This window comes from Acanthisitta chloris, unplaced genomic scaffold (genome assembly GCF_000695815.1).
Source record: "Acanthisitta chloris isolate BGI_N310 unplaced genomic scaffold, ASM69581v1 scaffold37739, whole genome shotgun sequence".
NCBI lineage: Eukaryota > Metazoa > Chordata > Aves > Passeriformes > Acanthisittidae > Acanthisitta > Acanthisitta chloris.
This window is the reverse complement of record NW_008691545.1, coordinates 3088-19505: the sequence shown is the minus strand read 5'-3', so window position 1 is coordinate 19505 and position 16418 is coordinate 3088. Positions and strand designations below refer to the sequence as shown.

At 37.4% G+C, this 16418-nt stretch overlaps 1 protein-coding gene across 1 annotated transcript; it reads left to right on the top strand.

Moving 5' to 3' along the window:
* Window positions 1-8190: 8190 nt before the first annotated feature.
* LOC103809434 (semaphorin-5A-like) lies at window positions 8191-16141 on the top strand (the record flags this gene model as incomplete). The annotated part of the gene is made up of 4 exons (XM_009082266.1): window positions 8191-8233; window positions 8723-9008; window positions 12398-12533; window positions 15937-16141. Coding segments are annotated over exons 1-4 (670 nt in total), but the record flags the coding sequence as incomplete, so codon positions are not given.
* Window positions 16142-16418: the final 277 nt, after the last annotated feature.

Genomic DNA, 16418 nt, shown 5'->3' with positions numbered 1-16418 from the left:
GTGTAGAGAGGATTTATGGTCTAAGAATAAAAATTAATCCTTTCAATTTTGTTTTTAAGTATTAATGGAAATGACTATAATAATTCAGGGTTATCCTTTCGTTTTTCTAGGTTTTAATGAAAAGCCTTGTAATTACCTAGCGCAAGCTTTTCTTTATTATGTAATATTTCATCTAACTCAAGACCAGTGTGTGCTTGAATGTAATCTTTAGCTTTTGGATAAGAGACCTGGCTGAAAATATGCAAAGTGTATTCTACTAGTTGCTGCGCGTTTTGCAAGATGATAAATAATTGCTTATCTTTGGTTGTGCCACCCATGAGGTTGATTCTGCTCTTTTTCTCAAAACCCAGCATTTTTGCCAGTATCCTAAAACAGTAGGAAAGTGCCAGTTGTTTTTGAAACCTGTCCTTAGGCTTCTTCATTGAAGCCGCTACCAGAGGAAAAAAATTGAGCACTTAAAATGTGTTTTTCCTTTCAAAGTTTAATGTCTAATCCCAAATGACAATGACAGAGTAGGAGAGCATAACTTGGTGTGAAATGAAGATGCCTCCCCCGACTTCCTTTTCCCAATGCCAGACTGTTATTACAAAACACCTTCATAGTATTTCCTTGCCTGTTTGAAATGGTAGAGACAAGCAGCACTATCCATGAGGCTGGGATTTTTGTACTTCTTATCAATGCTAGGTAAAACAGCAAGGTCCACCTTCCAGTTGTGAAAAGACTAGGAGGCTATTGAGAACAGAGCCTGTTCTTTTATATCTTATCTAGTCTGCTTATGTAAGGTGCCAGTTGGAAAGGCTGAATGAGAAGATCCTCTGTTTCCCAAATACAGACGGGCGCAAAGGAACATGAGCCTCATTAATGCACAGAACCATAATACACAGTGACCCAGAGAGAATGAAAGAACTTAGGACTGAAATACATCTCAACCAGGGGAAGGTGGGAACATTAATGCATGAAAAACAGCATTTATCAAAGAAAGGATGAAGATATGTAGTTCCACCTGAATGTGAGGAAGAACTTTACTATGTGAGTGACTGTGCACTGGAACAGACTGCCCAGAGAGTTTATGGTTTCTCCCTCACTGGAGATACTCAAGAGCTGTCTGGATTCAATCATGTGAATGTCCTCTAGGATGACCCTGTTTGAGCACGGAGGTTGGACCAGATGACCAACTGTGGTCCCTTCCAACTTGACCTATTCTGTGATTTTATGTGATTCTGTGACAGAAATATTGAATGCAGAAATGGAATTTCAGTAGCAGACATACGAAGCCTGATGGTGAACGGGAAAGGGAATGATTCTGAAATTGAGCTCTAGTTTACTTTCTGGGATTGAAAAAAAGAATAGAAAGGTAAAGAGGACCAGGTCTGCAGGGAAAGCACTTTGAGTGTCTCCCTCCCTGTAAACTAGAGCAGAAAAAAGATAAAAATGACAGTCCAAATATTTGGAGAGAAATGGGTAAGCCATCATAATTGGGTTTTCTTTCCATACTCTAACTGCTGGTTGGTAACGTCTCTGTAATGAACACTGGATTCCTCCATATGTGGAGTGCTGCATTCAATTTTAAGTAACGATCCAAACTTCTGGGTCTTTTGATAGATCCCTATAGCCTACAATTCCAAAGGTTTTGAGTGAATCAATGTAATTCTATATATTTTTCATTCTCTTCCCTCCCACATTATACTGCTATGCAAGGTGTCTGTCCAGTGAATGTAGGTGACACAAAATCCACTGAAATCCAAGTGGGACTCTCAAGGACTTGAGTCAGTATTAGGTCAGAGTAGAGAACGGTTTCTGTGACTACGTTTGTCACTGGCAAATTTGCATCAGCAAAATAATAAAATAAATTGAAAAATATTATGCCATGTAAGAACACTTTACCTTGAAAATGAAGAAGATTTATTTGAAATAAACAACAGGAAATAAAACAAGGGATTGTGTAATACCATATTTGAAAACTATTTTTCAGGAAAGAAATAATTGCATTTCAGAATTTATTAGAGTACATCAGTAAAAATGTAATGAGTGCATTCACTTTTATGATTATACTGAATTGTATTATAAAATCTATCAGCAATATAAGAGAAGATTGGGAAAAAATTGTCTGGTATACACAGTTTAGTGTATTTTGCTGTCCTTGCTCTTCCATATCCATAAAATTTTCAATTTAGCAAAAGGAAAAGAGTGTAAAAGAAATCATGGGGTGATAAGGCATTGCAGAGAAAATAGTCAAAATACACTGGTAGCCAGCTATTCTCTGACAGGTTAGCATTTTAAGCATGAGTCCTAGATAATTGTGAAACTCAGAGGAAAAATAGCTATTAATAAACAATAATTTCTGCCAGTTTTATATAGGACTTAACATTTTCAGTTCACCTCCTGAGGATGAATGTAGCTATGATGAGCACAAATTATATATTACTTTTGAGATATTTAATGCTGTAGGAAAATTTTACTCTATGGTTAAAATTTGTCCGTAAACATTCATGATCAGTGATACCTTGATCAGCCTAATGCAAGGTCTGTACTGTTTTCCAACAGCTGCAAAAGGCTATGAATATACTTAATGAATATACAGAGATGGCAAAATGCAAATAACAACTGGACTTCATTAATTATGTCAATAAGGTGAAATAAAATAGACTGGCACATTTAGGGATTAAATTCTTTCCATTACTTTAAGCTTTGCTTTTGAAGAGTATTTCTAGCTGAAAGTGATATTCGAAAAACTCAAATGCATCTTCCTAGAATTTAGTGACAATAAGTGTTTGGCTGAATACAAATATTTAGAAGAAATGAGTCTTCAAATGTCAACAGTATGGTGTGATTCACTGATTTAGTGCAGTCCAGACAGATATCATTCAACATTAGACCAGCATCTAGACTTCTAAGACTTCGAATGTAATATGCATGCATATATCTAGGGGTGTGTGTCTTGTTTTATGTCTGTGTGTGTATATATTTATATATATATATATGTATATATATACACACACAATGTGTTCTGTGTCTAGTTCTGACAAACTTCTAATTTTAACTTTCTTTTCATGTTTCTGGGGTTAATTTCTTTTTTGACTGGGTCTCTGAATGCCTCGCTCACAGGGGCAGTCAGTGGAAATCACAGCTCTTTCTTCCTTAGAGTAGGCTTGGGACCTTGTAATCCTTAAGGTTAATTGCTGTTACCTCCATAAAGAAAGGCAGATCATTCTCTGTCATTTGGTTCACTCTGAAAACAGTAGCATCCACTAACTATGTAAATTAAGCCATATGAGTGTGCTTCAGAGGATATGGAGTTATATGGATTAAGGAGCACAAGCAAACTTTCTTGCTCCAAAGCTCAGATATCAAGAAAAGGCCAGGACTACCTCAGATGCTCTTACAGAGCACTTTTTGGCTCCTGTTTCCCATTCCCATACACAGAAAAACTTCTGGTACAGTTCCTCTTATCCTTTTACCCTCTCAGACTGCATCTACACCACTAAATATAAAAGGCCCAGGAAAGAAGTTTATGAACAACATCTTTGGTCATCCATATTGCTTAATTGTCGTATCACTTCACAGAGGTGTTTTCACCCCTCGAGCTACTGCTTTCCCATTGAAAGCCTGGGTGTGTGTGCTGGTTTGAGTTGAAGTAGAGTTAACTTTCTTCACAGAGGCTAGTATGAGGCTGTGTTTGGGTTTTGTGCAGAACACAGAGTTAATGCAGAGATGTTTTTGTTATTGCTGAGCAGAGCTTACACAGAGTCAAGGCCTTTGCTGCTTTCTGTACTGCCACACTGGCAAGGAAGTTGGGGATGCATGGGAGATTGGGAGGAGACACAGCTGGGACAGGTGACCCAAACTGACCAAAGGGATATTCCATACCATATGACATCATGCTCAGTATATAAGGTGGGAGGAAGAAGGAGGAAGGGGGGACATCTGGAGTGATGGCATTTGTCTTCCCAAGGAACCGTTACGCGTGATGGGCCCTGCTCTCCTGGAGATGGCTGAACACCTCCTGTCTGTGGGAAGCAGTGAATTAATTCCTTGTTTTGCTATGCTTGTGTGTGCAGCTTTTGCTTTCTCTATTAAACTGTCTTTATCTCAACCCATGAGTTTTTGTAGCTTTTACCCTTCTAATTTGCTCCCCCATCCCGTTGGTGGGGGAGTGAGTGAGAGGCTGCGTGGTTCTTGGCTGCTGCCTGAGGTTAAACCACGACAGTGTGACTCAGCAAAGTTTCCTTTGTATACCCTTAGCAAGAGGCAGTATAGATGAGGCTGGATTATTTGGATTCTCCTGCATCCCAGCGCACCCCACCTTATTCCCAGTAACCTCTGCACTCACAGATCCCACAGCCTGTCCTTACACTGCTGTCCAGTGCAGCGCACTGTTGCTTCATGCCATAAGGATGGCATTGTCTGGGTTGCAGCATCAGCATGTGCTGCATGGCAGAGCTGCAGGCAGTCCCTATGGGAGCAGTTGGCACAGACAGCATCAACGTGCAACTGATCTGGAAGTGAGTATGCATTTGGCCTCTTTGGTCTCCGAGCTCCTTGGACAAGTGTAAAGGGAGAGTAGTCTAAAAGGAATCATTGTCTCTTCCTAATAAGTGCCTTCTCATTAAAAGCAGACTGCACTCCCCAGAAAACGTAGTTTTTTCTCCAGCCATTCAAAAAACAACCAGATTATTTCAGATTGAAGCATTTACTTGACTTTATATGGCTGAGTCATCTTTTTTGCAGTAACTTGGAAGAGTCTGTGGGATAACATCCTTGCAGGGCAGTCAAGCTGCTTTATGAGGGAAGCTGTAGAGATTCCCAGGCTTTGTGCTGAGTAAACAAAGTTCAGAAATACAATCTAGTGTGTTTGCCCAGAGGCAGTGCTAACTAGGCTCCTCATGCTTTCAGTGCATGGTCTTGTGTCTCTGTAGCACTGCTTCATGCTGTACACTGGAGATCTTTGTTGGGTCACATTGACAAACTCATTTTCTTGCTTTCCTGGTTCCATTGGTTCCCTTTAATTTGGGAAAGTTTAATCAGCCTGACACATCCATAAATTGAATGGATAAAAACTTATAAAGGTCATATACAAGACTTGTGACATTGTTATAGGTTGGCATTCTCATGTTGTTCATACTAGCTGTATCCTGTCACATACAGAATCCTTGCACTTGTGATATAATCATTAAGAAATGAGATGTGTTTACCCTTCCAGAACTATTTGCAAACTCAGCGGGAAACAAGAGAGTCTCTTGATTTGCTGCATTAAAATCTTTTATAGGAAGGCCTCCATGTCAACAAAGAGCAGTTCACAGCACAATATTTGGAAAGATAAGAATTTATTTTTGCTAGATAGGAATCTCCTTTCTCCTTTGAAATTTTGAAGTGATTCTGTTCATTTTTCCCAAAGAGGGAAAGAAATAAATAAAGTCTGACATGATAATCCTTCCATATCCACAGAATTCCCCAAGGTAGCTCTGAGATTATTACATTTCGTGCAAATGAAAGTACTTTTCACAAGTTTCAACAGCAGGTCACATTTTTATAATCAATAAAGTAGATGCACAGGTATTTGCAGATGTTTATATTGTTTCTCAGTTGTGAATCCATGAAATATGAGTACTAGGTATTTTTTATACATGTATTATGATTATCAGTGCAGCTTTAAAATGCTGTCTTTTGAAAGATTGACATGGATTTTTCAAGAACCCTAAAAACATTCTGAATACATTTCTTAGGATTTTTATTCTTACAGATTGTGAAAGGCTTTTTGTAATTCATCATTCACCACACTCACTGCTTCCAGTAGTGTTTTTTTTAATATTCTGCAGTGAGATCCAATTGTGCCAGTGTAGAGACTTTTTTATATCAGTGGGCCTCCAGTGAGAAGTAGCTTCAGGCCTGATTGCAGGGCAGGGCCATCTTGTTTAATGTTGTTACAGAATGTTTTTATGGGTGGATCAAATTGATTGCCATGGTAATTAGAATCTTTTTACATCAGTTGAGATATTTTTGAAACAATTTGAAAGAAAGCAGGGTTGTAAGCTACAAAAAGTCAAACACATAGTTGGAAAAATTTACTTTTTCATGCTATTTCAGGTCAATTGTTTTTCTAAATTTCTACCTTTTGTTGATATTGCTTTAAGACCTAACCTTAGTTACATGGACAGATAGCCCAAGTTGCACTCAGACTAGTGAATGCTTTTTCTTTCCTCCACAGACAGTAGTTCCTCCTATAAGACCAATCTGAAAGGATATTGTGTAGAGTCGAAAGAAAGTACATTACAGATGAGAGAAATGATGGCTAGGTGTTTGAAGAATTGAAGTTGGATAATGAGGTTGGGGGGGTTATTTTGGTTAGCCTGGTATTCCTAAAAACATATTTCTAGTACGCTTTAGTTAAGTAAAAACAAGTTTGTTCCATAAAGCTGCAAATATTGATGTGTGCTGGCAATGAATGACACATAATTGTGATTTATATCAAGAAAAAAACCCACTTTGCACTCAAGTGTCTCTGGATATAGGTTTAATATTTGATGCCTATCAAAACTGTCTAACCTGTCTAGAATGTGATAGGATACAATTTTGTGGTTCTTACATGTGGTTTTTTGTCATCTTAGTATTAATACTTGTAATTAAATCTTATGTATCATTCTACTTCATTACCTATTCAGCAAAACTGCACATTTTATTGAAAAAAAGCTGAACAAAGTTAAAAAGTAATGTCTTTTTTCAATTTTCTCCAATCTGAGTGTTTAGTGTGTAAATGTGTAACAGTATTATGTTTTGTATTTAAAGAATGGGAACTTGTGAGCAACTAAGAATCATTTCTCCAAAACTCTACATTCTAATAATATAATTTAAAGGATTTTGAAGTCTTTGAAGCAAAATCCCTATTGTAATTGAAGTGTTACACAGACTTGGAATGAAGATATGAGGTTCTAATAGGAATAGCCTTACTAATAGTTTAGTTCTTTGTATATTGTCTATCCTGTTTTATCTTTCATGTTATCACAAGTCCTGTCAAACTACTCTGGATTTTTTTTTTTTGTTTTTTAAAGACACAAATGCACTGGTACTATGTAAGCTCAGGATACCAACAAGTTCTCACAGTTGTTTGGCTGCTGTCTTCCAGTGAAACACCCGTGCAGATTAGTGTGGGGAAAATGTGGTGTGTTATAGATTAATCTCGGGGAAGCACTTAATACGATAATGAGTGAAAGTTACAGGGAGGAGTGAAAGTGCTGTTGTATCTGCTCAACTTCAAACATTGTAGGCAGCTCATAATCATTGCTGCCAAAGACCTGCCCTGGAAACTCTCAGCAAAACAGAGAGAGAGAGAAGCAGCACAAGAGGCCACATAAGGTGGGAGCTGAGCTGTGTTTGGAGAAGAGTTTTTTTACACAGTTTGGACTGCTGTGTGGAAATGCCAGCTTGCTTGCCTTTCTAGTGCTCCTCAAAAGTTTTGACAGGTTCGAGATATTCCTGTAAAATGCTTCGATCAATTTGCACCAACTTTTTTTCTATACAATAATGCTGTCAAGAAATATTCACCTATAAAATTTCATTAACTGTTTTCTCACAATAGATGTTTTTAAAGCAGCTGTGTTTATTTGTTTTCCCACTTTAGAATACAATTTGGGAATGAGAACCAAATGTTTGCTTGTTTCTCAGGGTTATCTGTGTTCTATAATGGATCTTTACACAATGAGGGCTCTTCTTCACAAATCTATGTGTCATATTTGTCTTTCCTTTAAGGACTCATCAGGTTGTCAGCCTTTCTTAAGGGCATGGACTTTCCTCAGTTCTACTAATCCTTAAAGGAAATGGACCTCATGTTTATTGTATTTGGTATCCACAGTTTCCTTTTCTTTCTTTTAAGAAATATTGCCATCTGTTGTTTTCCAGATTATGTTTTTACATATCCTCTAATTTCTCCTTCATCACCATCATTTTTTTAATCAGTTTGTCATAATTTTTTTATAAGAAAGGAAAAATCCTGTAATACTATCAAAAGCTTTAAGTGAGATAGGCTTGAAATGCAGTTATTTTACCGTCAAATGATCTTGTGTACTTCTCTTTTCATTTCAGCCTCTGGGCACATTTTTACTCACAATCTGTTATTTTGCTAATCTGGAGTAATGGCATGGTAGCAAAGCAGAAACAGAGTTAACAGATAAAGAAATTACATTGTAAGAATGCACTATGCCCATATGTGGAGAAGAAAAACTCAGTGATGCTTTTGATGGTAGAATATAGTGAGCTGGGCCAAGGTTGCCCAGCACCGTCATGTGTTATAAACACTCGGAGCAGAGAATCTGTCAGGCCACTTGTCGTGGTTTAACCCCAGCTGGCAACTCAGCTGGCTTTTTGTGCTGGTGGGGTGGTGTGAGAAACAGAAAAGGCCTTGGCTCTGTGTAAGTGCTGCTTAGCAATAACGAAACCATCTCTGAATTATCAACACTGTTTCCAGCACAAATCCAAAACATAGTGCCTAGCTAGATACCATGAAAAAAATTAACTCTACCCAACCAAACCCAGCACACCATGATCAGATAGGTCATAATCCTGGCTGGACATGAGTTGGCCTATTCAGATGTCATGGTGCCAGTTCCCTAAAGGATAATAAAAGGTGTGTTTTTAAAATTCTAGTGCTTGAAGATGAATCCAACTTTCCATGTTAATACAAATATAGCACAAGAAGGCAATAAACGATCTTTCTTTCTGTTGTTTTCAGAGCCAAATTTTGTGTCATCTTATGACATTGGGAACTTTACCTATTTTTTCTTCCGCGAGAATGCGGTGGAACATGACTGTGGTAAAACAGTCTTCTCTCGTGCTGCTCGGGTGTGCAAAAATGATATTGGTGGCAAGTTTGTGCTGGAGGATACCTGGACTACCTTCATGAAAGCTCGTCTGAACTGCTCTCGCCCTGGAGAAATTCCATTTTACTATAATGAGCTTCAGAGCACTTTCTTCCTGCCAGAGTTGGACTTGATCTATGGGATTTTTACCACTAATGTGTAAGTAAACTGAATTATATCTGTTATTTTCCTGTTGTTTGTGACAGCAAAAACTAAAACTTCCGAGATATTCTCTTCTGCATACGCCAAGTAAACATCATAAATTCAAACTACTGTTTTGCCCAATTCACTGTCCTCTTGTGAACAAGTGTCAGTTCCAAATATTTCCCACTTGAACTGTTGAAGACCTGACAGAAGGAAGAATTCTCAATATTTCCTTACAGCAGAGAGCTGTTTGTGTTTGACTATTTGTCGCCTTTTTCATTTATTCACAGGCATTATTTTTTGTTTTGCACACTATTGTAATACATAAATACATTATGTATTTATGAAATAAATATTTTTAATTGTAGTGTGACATGATCATGAATTTGACATGATGGATTTTAACCATATCAGGAAGAACTTACCTTACTCAGAAGAGCACAAAAGGTGCTCATATGTATTTTAATTTAGTCCTAACATATACTTATGTGAGTTTGTTGGTCAAGCAAATAATTTAATCTAATTTTAACTAAACCTGTTGTATGAACAAGGTAAAAACAAACAAACAAACAATGTGCAGTTTAGTCTTTGAAATCTGTTAAATATTAAAAAATTGAATGGACATAAAAGCTCCCTAGACTCTGAGCTTAATACTAAGAGTTGCCTAGCTCCTAGGGAAAAAAGGTTTATTATCTCAGAAATGGCCTTTGTTACTTTAAACATGGTATCTGGAGTTCATATGTTGCTTGATGAGCAACTTTATGTTAGCTATGGCTGTGCAGCCCAGTGTTCAGACCTCAGAGTTTCAGATTTTGGGTTCTGATTTCTAGTGTCTTGCTGTGTAAGTCAGTTTTTTCTAGAATTTTAAAAGATCCTTGGGCACCTAAAATATAGGTAAGGGCCCCTTGAACACCAGGATGCCTACCTTTTTAAAATATCCATTAACTGGGTCGAAACAGTCGCAAATTAATGCCAACAAATTACAGCCCCTGTGTAGTCTAGACAGTGAGCATGAATTTGACCTTAAGCTAGCTTTTATGCTTTTGGTGCAGTCCTTTATCAACACATTTGGCATCTTCCAGACTCAGGCTCACCCCTGGCCAGCAGCTCATGCTATGAATAAGACCAGTTTGGACTGCTTACATTAGGCTCTGACAATTCCTAACTTGTGACATCAGATAATGAGCTCAACCTGTTCCTGCAAAGGAGTAATGTAGTGAGTCTAAACACTGCTTTTATAAAGAGAATATTAGAGGCTTTGAGATTACTGAGGATAAGAGAATTTGATGTCATTTTGATCAGGAATTTAAATTCCATTGATCCGTTTTACTAGCCAGTTCAAATACCAAAAGACAGGTATTTCTCAGGTGGCATGCATAAACACTGTTCAACATAACCTTTCATGAGAAGTCAGAATAGCCTTGACACATTTCTGCTATGAAAAACCTGACCGTAGGAATTCTGCTCCAGAAAATCCATGGGGCTTTGGCCATGGAAGGGGAACAATGCTCCTGGTGCTCCCTGGGCCTTCTAAAAATGCACTTGCTAGCATTAAGATTACCTTTGCCACATGAAAGTAGACAGTATTTGAAACCTTGCTGATTCTTCCTTCTTCCCTAGTAGCCCAGCATTCTGATTGTCCAACAGAGATAGACTGTTCAAAGAGGAATTGATTACAACTGGAGGGTGAGGGGTTTTTGATAGCTTCATGTAAATTATGTTTGTTCCTGCTATCAAATGTTGTAACTAAATTTTTGAACATTGTTGAAATGTTACAGAGTTAAGATTACTTCCCCAGGCTGACTCCTGTTCATAGATAATCTGCAGAACCCATATGATCCACCTTTCAGCCCTGCAACTGGCAGTGGAGAAATGCCAGGATTTCCCATGATGGGGAACAACATATTCCTTTCTGTTGGTGTTGCAGTATCACATATTACTTAAGCACATTCAGCATTCTTCAATCTCAATATTTTCAGAATTGCTATGACTTTATTGTACCCTAATGTTTCTTTAAAATATGCTTTAATATACTCATAAAAGGAAGAAAATGAAACATTTCTGGCAATTAAGATTGAGTAACAGCCAAACCTGTACCTTTTATATGTGGTTGACTATCAAGTCCACTATAGCCACTATTCATATTAAAGCTGATTTTGTTTCTTTCAGGCTATTCAAAAAATCTATAAGCATGAGTATAATGTCCTTTAAGGACTTTAAGAAGACATCAGAATGGTTAATAATATTATTGAGCTACATTTAGTGATAGTTTATATAGGCAAGGAGTTATCAAATCCAATGATAATTGATTCTGCAGTTGTTAGCATGAAACTTCACGTTTTGGGGTTTCTTTGAAATAAGAGTGACAAGCATGAGAAAGAAAATTGCTCTTTTGTCGTGATATTTAACACGTATATCAAAACTCTTTTTCAGTTTTTGGTAAATTTGATCTCCTAGGTGTTCTTGGTTGTCTTTTTTCCATTATTTTGGAGTTTCTACAGTACGCTTTGATAAGCCTTGTGTCAATTACAGGCTAAGTTTAAAAAAAAACTTAAAAAGAAAGAAAAAAACCCTAAAGAATAAAACCTAATCTTGTCTGGATCAATTGTCAATAATTTTATCTGCAGTTGAAATCTCAGCAGCTGCCACCTTCATTATCTATTCCTTTAGCTCAAAATGTGGAAAAGTACAATGCAGGTTTCCATATTATAAACTTTTCATAGTCATTACATTATATTCTTTACACAGTGCAGGATTACTTTATTGCCATGTATATCACATTTTCAAGGCAAACCTAGGAAATTTTTTGTTTTGTCTGGCTGCCATTTATTTCTGTTTATTTGTTTAACAAAGTATCTTGTATGCAATCCAAGTTCTTTCCTCTGGATGGGTTTCTGGAACTTGCATTCTTATTGCTGTACAGTGTCACTTGGAAGACAGGATTTTTGTGGAAGTGTCTTGTTCAGAGATTCCATGAAGCCTAGAGACATACCATCCATTGAAAACCCTTACTTCTGTCGTGCTGGCATTGGTTGTATAGAAGAAACCTTAATGATTCCTGAGAATAATATTATCCTGAACTTTGTAACTAGGAAAGGGGTGTCCCTAGTACATGTGGTTATGTGTGGATGTATAGCCTTGAGGTATTGGAGCAGCAGCAGAAGGTAGGAAATTCTGAGTTTCTCCCACACCAACTACTTGGTAAGGCTGACAAATACTTTAAATGCTGTGTCTGTGCTGAATCAGCTTATCATATATCGTTATCTTGAGATGTCATCTCCTGGCTGATCATATCTGCTTAGTTAATTACATGAAGGATTGAAGAGTTATTGCCTTTTTTATTTATTTTTCAGCAAGTTGACTTCGTGTTGTTACTTAGGTTAATATTTATATTTCTTTTGCAGGAACAGCATAGCAGCCTCAGCAGTTTGTGTTTTCAATCTAAGTGCCATAACTCAGGCCTTTAATGGACCCTTCAAATACCAGGAAAACTCTCGCTCTGCTTGGCTTCCATATCCCAATCCTAACCCTAATTTTCAGGTATGGTTACGTGGGAGAAGGACAATAGTATATGTGAAGTTTTCTCAAAATGCTATATGGTTCATAGTTAATAAGTCTGGTTTTGCACTATATTATAGCTTAAAACCTGAAAAAAGAGAAAGAAAAAAAGCCACTAAAAATAAACCCCCTAGGAGGGTCCCTTATTTCAACATACTTAATTGTATCCTTCTACAAAATAATTTGTATGGAAAAGCAGATGTACTTGGAAGAGAAAAAAGACCTAATTTCAATCTTCTCTCAAAATGAAACACTTATTTGTCAGGGTAACATTAACTCTTGGCTGAAGTATGTGCTGTTCTCTTTTACATTATATTTGTACTATTAGAACCTAAAAAATGGAACATTGTCTGACAGAAAAAAGAAAGCGGGGGGGAGGTGGTAAAGGAGGAGTGGTCAGGATTTTGTATATTTTCACGTGCAAGGTGGTCCACATTCCCTGAAGAATCAGACCAAAGGAATTTTTGATGTGGTGTGCCCCTCATTTGAACTTGTCAGGCTCAGAGGGTGTAATAATGCAGTTGGCTGACAGTGTAAGAACATCTAGTCCAAGGTGGGTCATTCAGAGGAACTTTCTACAAAAAGGAAGAGGTATTTCAGGGAAGCACATGCACATTGTTTTCTTCTTCTGCATAGTCACCACTCCTATTGGGACAATTTTAGTGAGTGTGATTCTTGCAAGGGAAATGGAAGGGAAAGCTGCATTAATTTAGGGATTAACAACAATAGTTTTTCACCAATTTACTTAAGTGTATTCACCTTTATCCACTTTTCACCCTCCCTTAATCTCAATGCAATTTCGCAATTTCACAAATTCACTGCTGTTCCTGGAACAGCCTTCCCTATCTTGTAAGAGTCATAAGATCTTTGCTAACATGAAAAAGAATCACCCATTGGGGATTGTGCATAGTTTTAATTACTTCCTGATCTGTGCAAATGAAGGAAAATAAGGCACTGAATTTAATTTGTTACAGGCCAGAGCCATATTATCTTTCCTAAGTAGTATGTTTGGCATTAGCCCCAAGTGACAAGAAACCATTTAGGTAAGCCATGCAGCAGAAGCAGGCTGTATTTGTATATAGCTTTTTACCTATTGTAGAAATATTTGTGTTGTCAAAATAGTGATAGTAAGAGAGTCTATCAGAGGCTAAACCTTTGAAGGAGAAAACTTGAAAAAATGCTTATATATAAAAATCTTGCCATCTTTCTGACTAGGTAAGCAAGTCCAATAGATTTATTAAACTCTCCCTGCAAACTTTGTATTAATGTGGCGTAAATTACTGTGTGAGCACCCCATACAGAATGGTACATGCAAACAAAGATGACAGCCTGATGGCTGTGTAAAAACAGTTTAAGTCTCTACTGTACTGTTAGTGCTCATCTCTAAGTCCCAGTCAAGGCTGAGGTGTTGAAGAAATTTATTTCTTAGGTGTCCTGGCTGATTTTAATACAGTTGGTACTTCATCCAGTTTACAAGAACAGCAACAACAGTTGTGTCATATTTCATTGAGCAACAAACAGGTTTGCAGGCCAGAGCTAGTGTTAAAACCTGTCACATGGCCTTTTACAAAACAATATTGAAACTAATCAACATTAACTGATCTCGAGGTATTATTAGAGATGTCATATTTCTGTTTCTTTTGCAAATTCTGTCTTCTATTCCTCTGAATAACTTTCTGTTAGATTTCTGGCTCTGTAACTGCAGGATAATGTATACCAGAAGCTAGTCTAATGCTTAGAGTTAGGTATAACCACTTTTTGTGACTTGATGTTGCTTCAGAGTACACACTTCCTGTAGGTGGGATATATCAGTTGACTGAGTCACTGGTTTTCTTCCGAGAATAATGGAATGTTCTTTTGTATAGTCCTTATGATAAATTATCAGAAGTTCTATTTGTGTAGTGTCAGAAGTGGATGTATCCTCAAAGTATTCACCTACTCAATAATCACAGCGAGAAGTATGTGGTTTCAAGGAAGACAATAGCTATGTAGTGATAGTTACATCAGACATTGTATTTCCAAGGCTGCATTACATTAATGAAATATTTTCCAGATCAAAATACCATTGGAGTCCTAGTTTTGAGGAAAATTGTGTTTTTTTCAGAGATCATGCTTTTCATTTTACACAGGGCAAAGTCTTTGATAAGACCAAGGACCATTTGCATTTCACTGTACTATGAGCATTCAGCTGGAATCTTTCCTGCTTGATAGATTCAGAGAAATTCTATTTTGGCATAGTTTATTTTTGTCACAGGTCCGACATGCAGAGCAAGTAATTGTTTCCTGCCAGTTGCTTATTTGTCTTTCCTAATCATCTGATCTCTCATTATTAAATTATTTATTTGAGGGTGTTTTTTTAACATTTGTGGTTTTGGAGTGATCCCTTAATTTCAGATTGAAAACATGGCAATAATGAAAAAATAGCTGGTAGGGTTTTGCACACTGTACTGTATTGTTACCGCTGTAATTCATGGCATAATTTGTGACATAGTAATACAGAATGAAAATTATGACTTAGGTATGGCTTTCACATCACCCAAATATTTGATACATGTGGTGAAGTGCTGCTTTACGTCTCTGTTGCAGTTAGGCCTGAGTAAACATGGATGTTTACATATTCACCTGCATTAAACAGCTTTCTCTTTTGTTCCTCAGTTGAACACAAAGATGCTAAAATTAACTACCACTTATTTTGCTTTGTTTATTTGTGGTTGAAACCTTAGTGAACGCTTTTCTGTAAGATAAGAGTACAGTTTTCAGATATAAAATACAGTCTGTTCCAAAGCAGAAATGTCTTTGCCATGGGCAGCATTTGATAGAGCTCTGCACTGTCCATTTTTCTACTGAACACAGGGTCTTAAGAAACTGCGAGAACTGTGCACGGTACTTTCACCTAGGATTTCTGGCAGACCCTGGCTGTGGAAGGACATGGGATTTCCTGAGAAAATTTATTGCCTCATTAGCACTGCATCCATAAAATTATAAAGAAAACTAATGAGAAAACTGCTTGGTTTGTTGGATGATCATTTTTCTCCTTCGTGCCCTGTGAACATAGGATATAGAAAAATATTACTATATTCCGCTGTGCTTGTCAGTCTGGTGCCTTTCCGTGTTGTTTAGGGTTAGAGAGACTCTGTAGTAGTGTCTCAGGAAAGCTGAGCTTCCTCAATCACTGGACACTGCTTAGCATCAAAATCATACCTGAAAGTGTAGTTCTACACTACGCTACGCACTTCACTACAGTAGCATCAAAATCATACCTGAAAGTGTAATTCTACACTACGCTATGCACTTCACTACAAGATATACTTTTGGGTTTCATTTTCTTGTTATTTCTATGGTTATTGTTGACACATATATTTATGTTACTTTTCTGTGTTTGCAGTGTGGCACCATGGACCAGGGTTTGTATGTAAATCTGACTGAGAGAAATCTTCAAGATGCTCAAAAATTCTTCTTAATGCATGAGGTCGTTCAACCAGTTATTCCAATTCCTTACTTCATGGAAGACAATAGCCGATTTTCCCATGTGGTTGTGGATGTTGTGCAGGGCAAGGACATGCTTTTCCATATCATCTATCTTGCCACAGGTATGAACTCTGCATTGCTGTGATAACTGCAACAGTTTATGAGGTCTTTGGGTTTTAATGTTCTGTGAATCAGTTATGAAGTATGTGTAGTGCACCTTGAACATCAGCTTTTCCTCTTTGGCAGCATTCACTTGTCTATCTTCTACCTTTTCTGAGTAGACGAACTCAGCCATTTCCAAAGTCTTTTATGATACACTGGGAACTAAAATTCTGGACTCTGTTTCCTATTATCCTTTGAAAGTGTGAAGCCTCTGTGCTCTTGACATAATGAACAGTT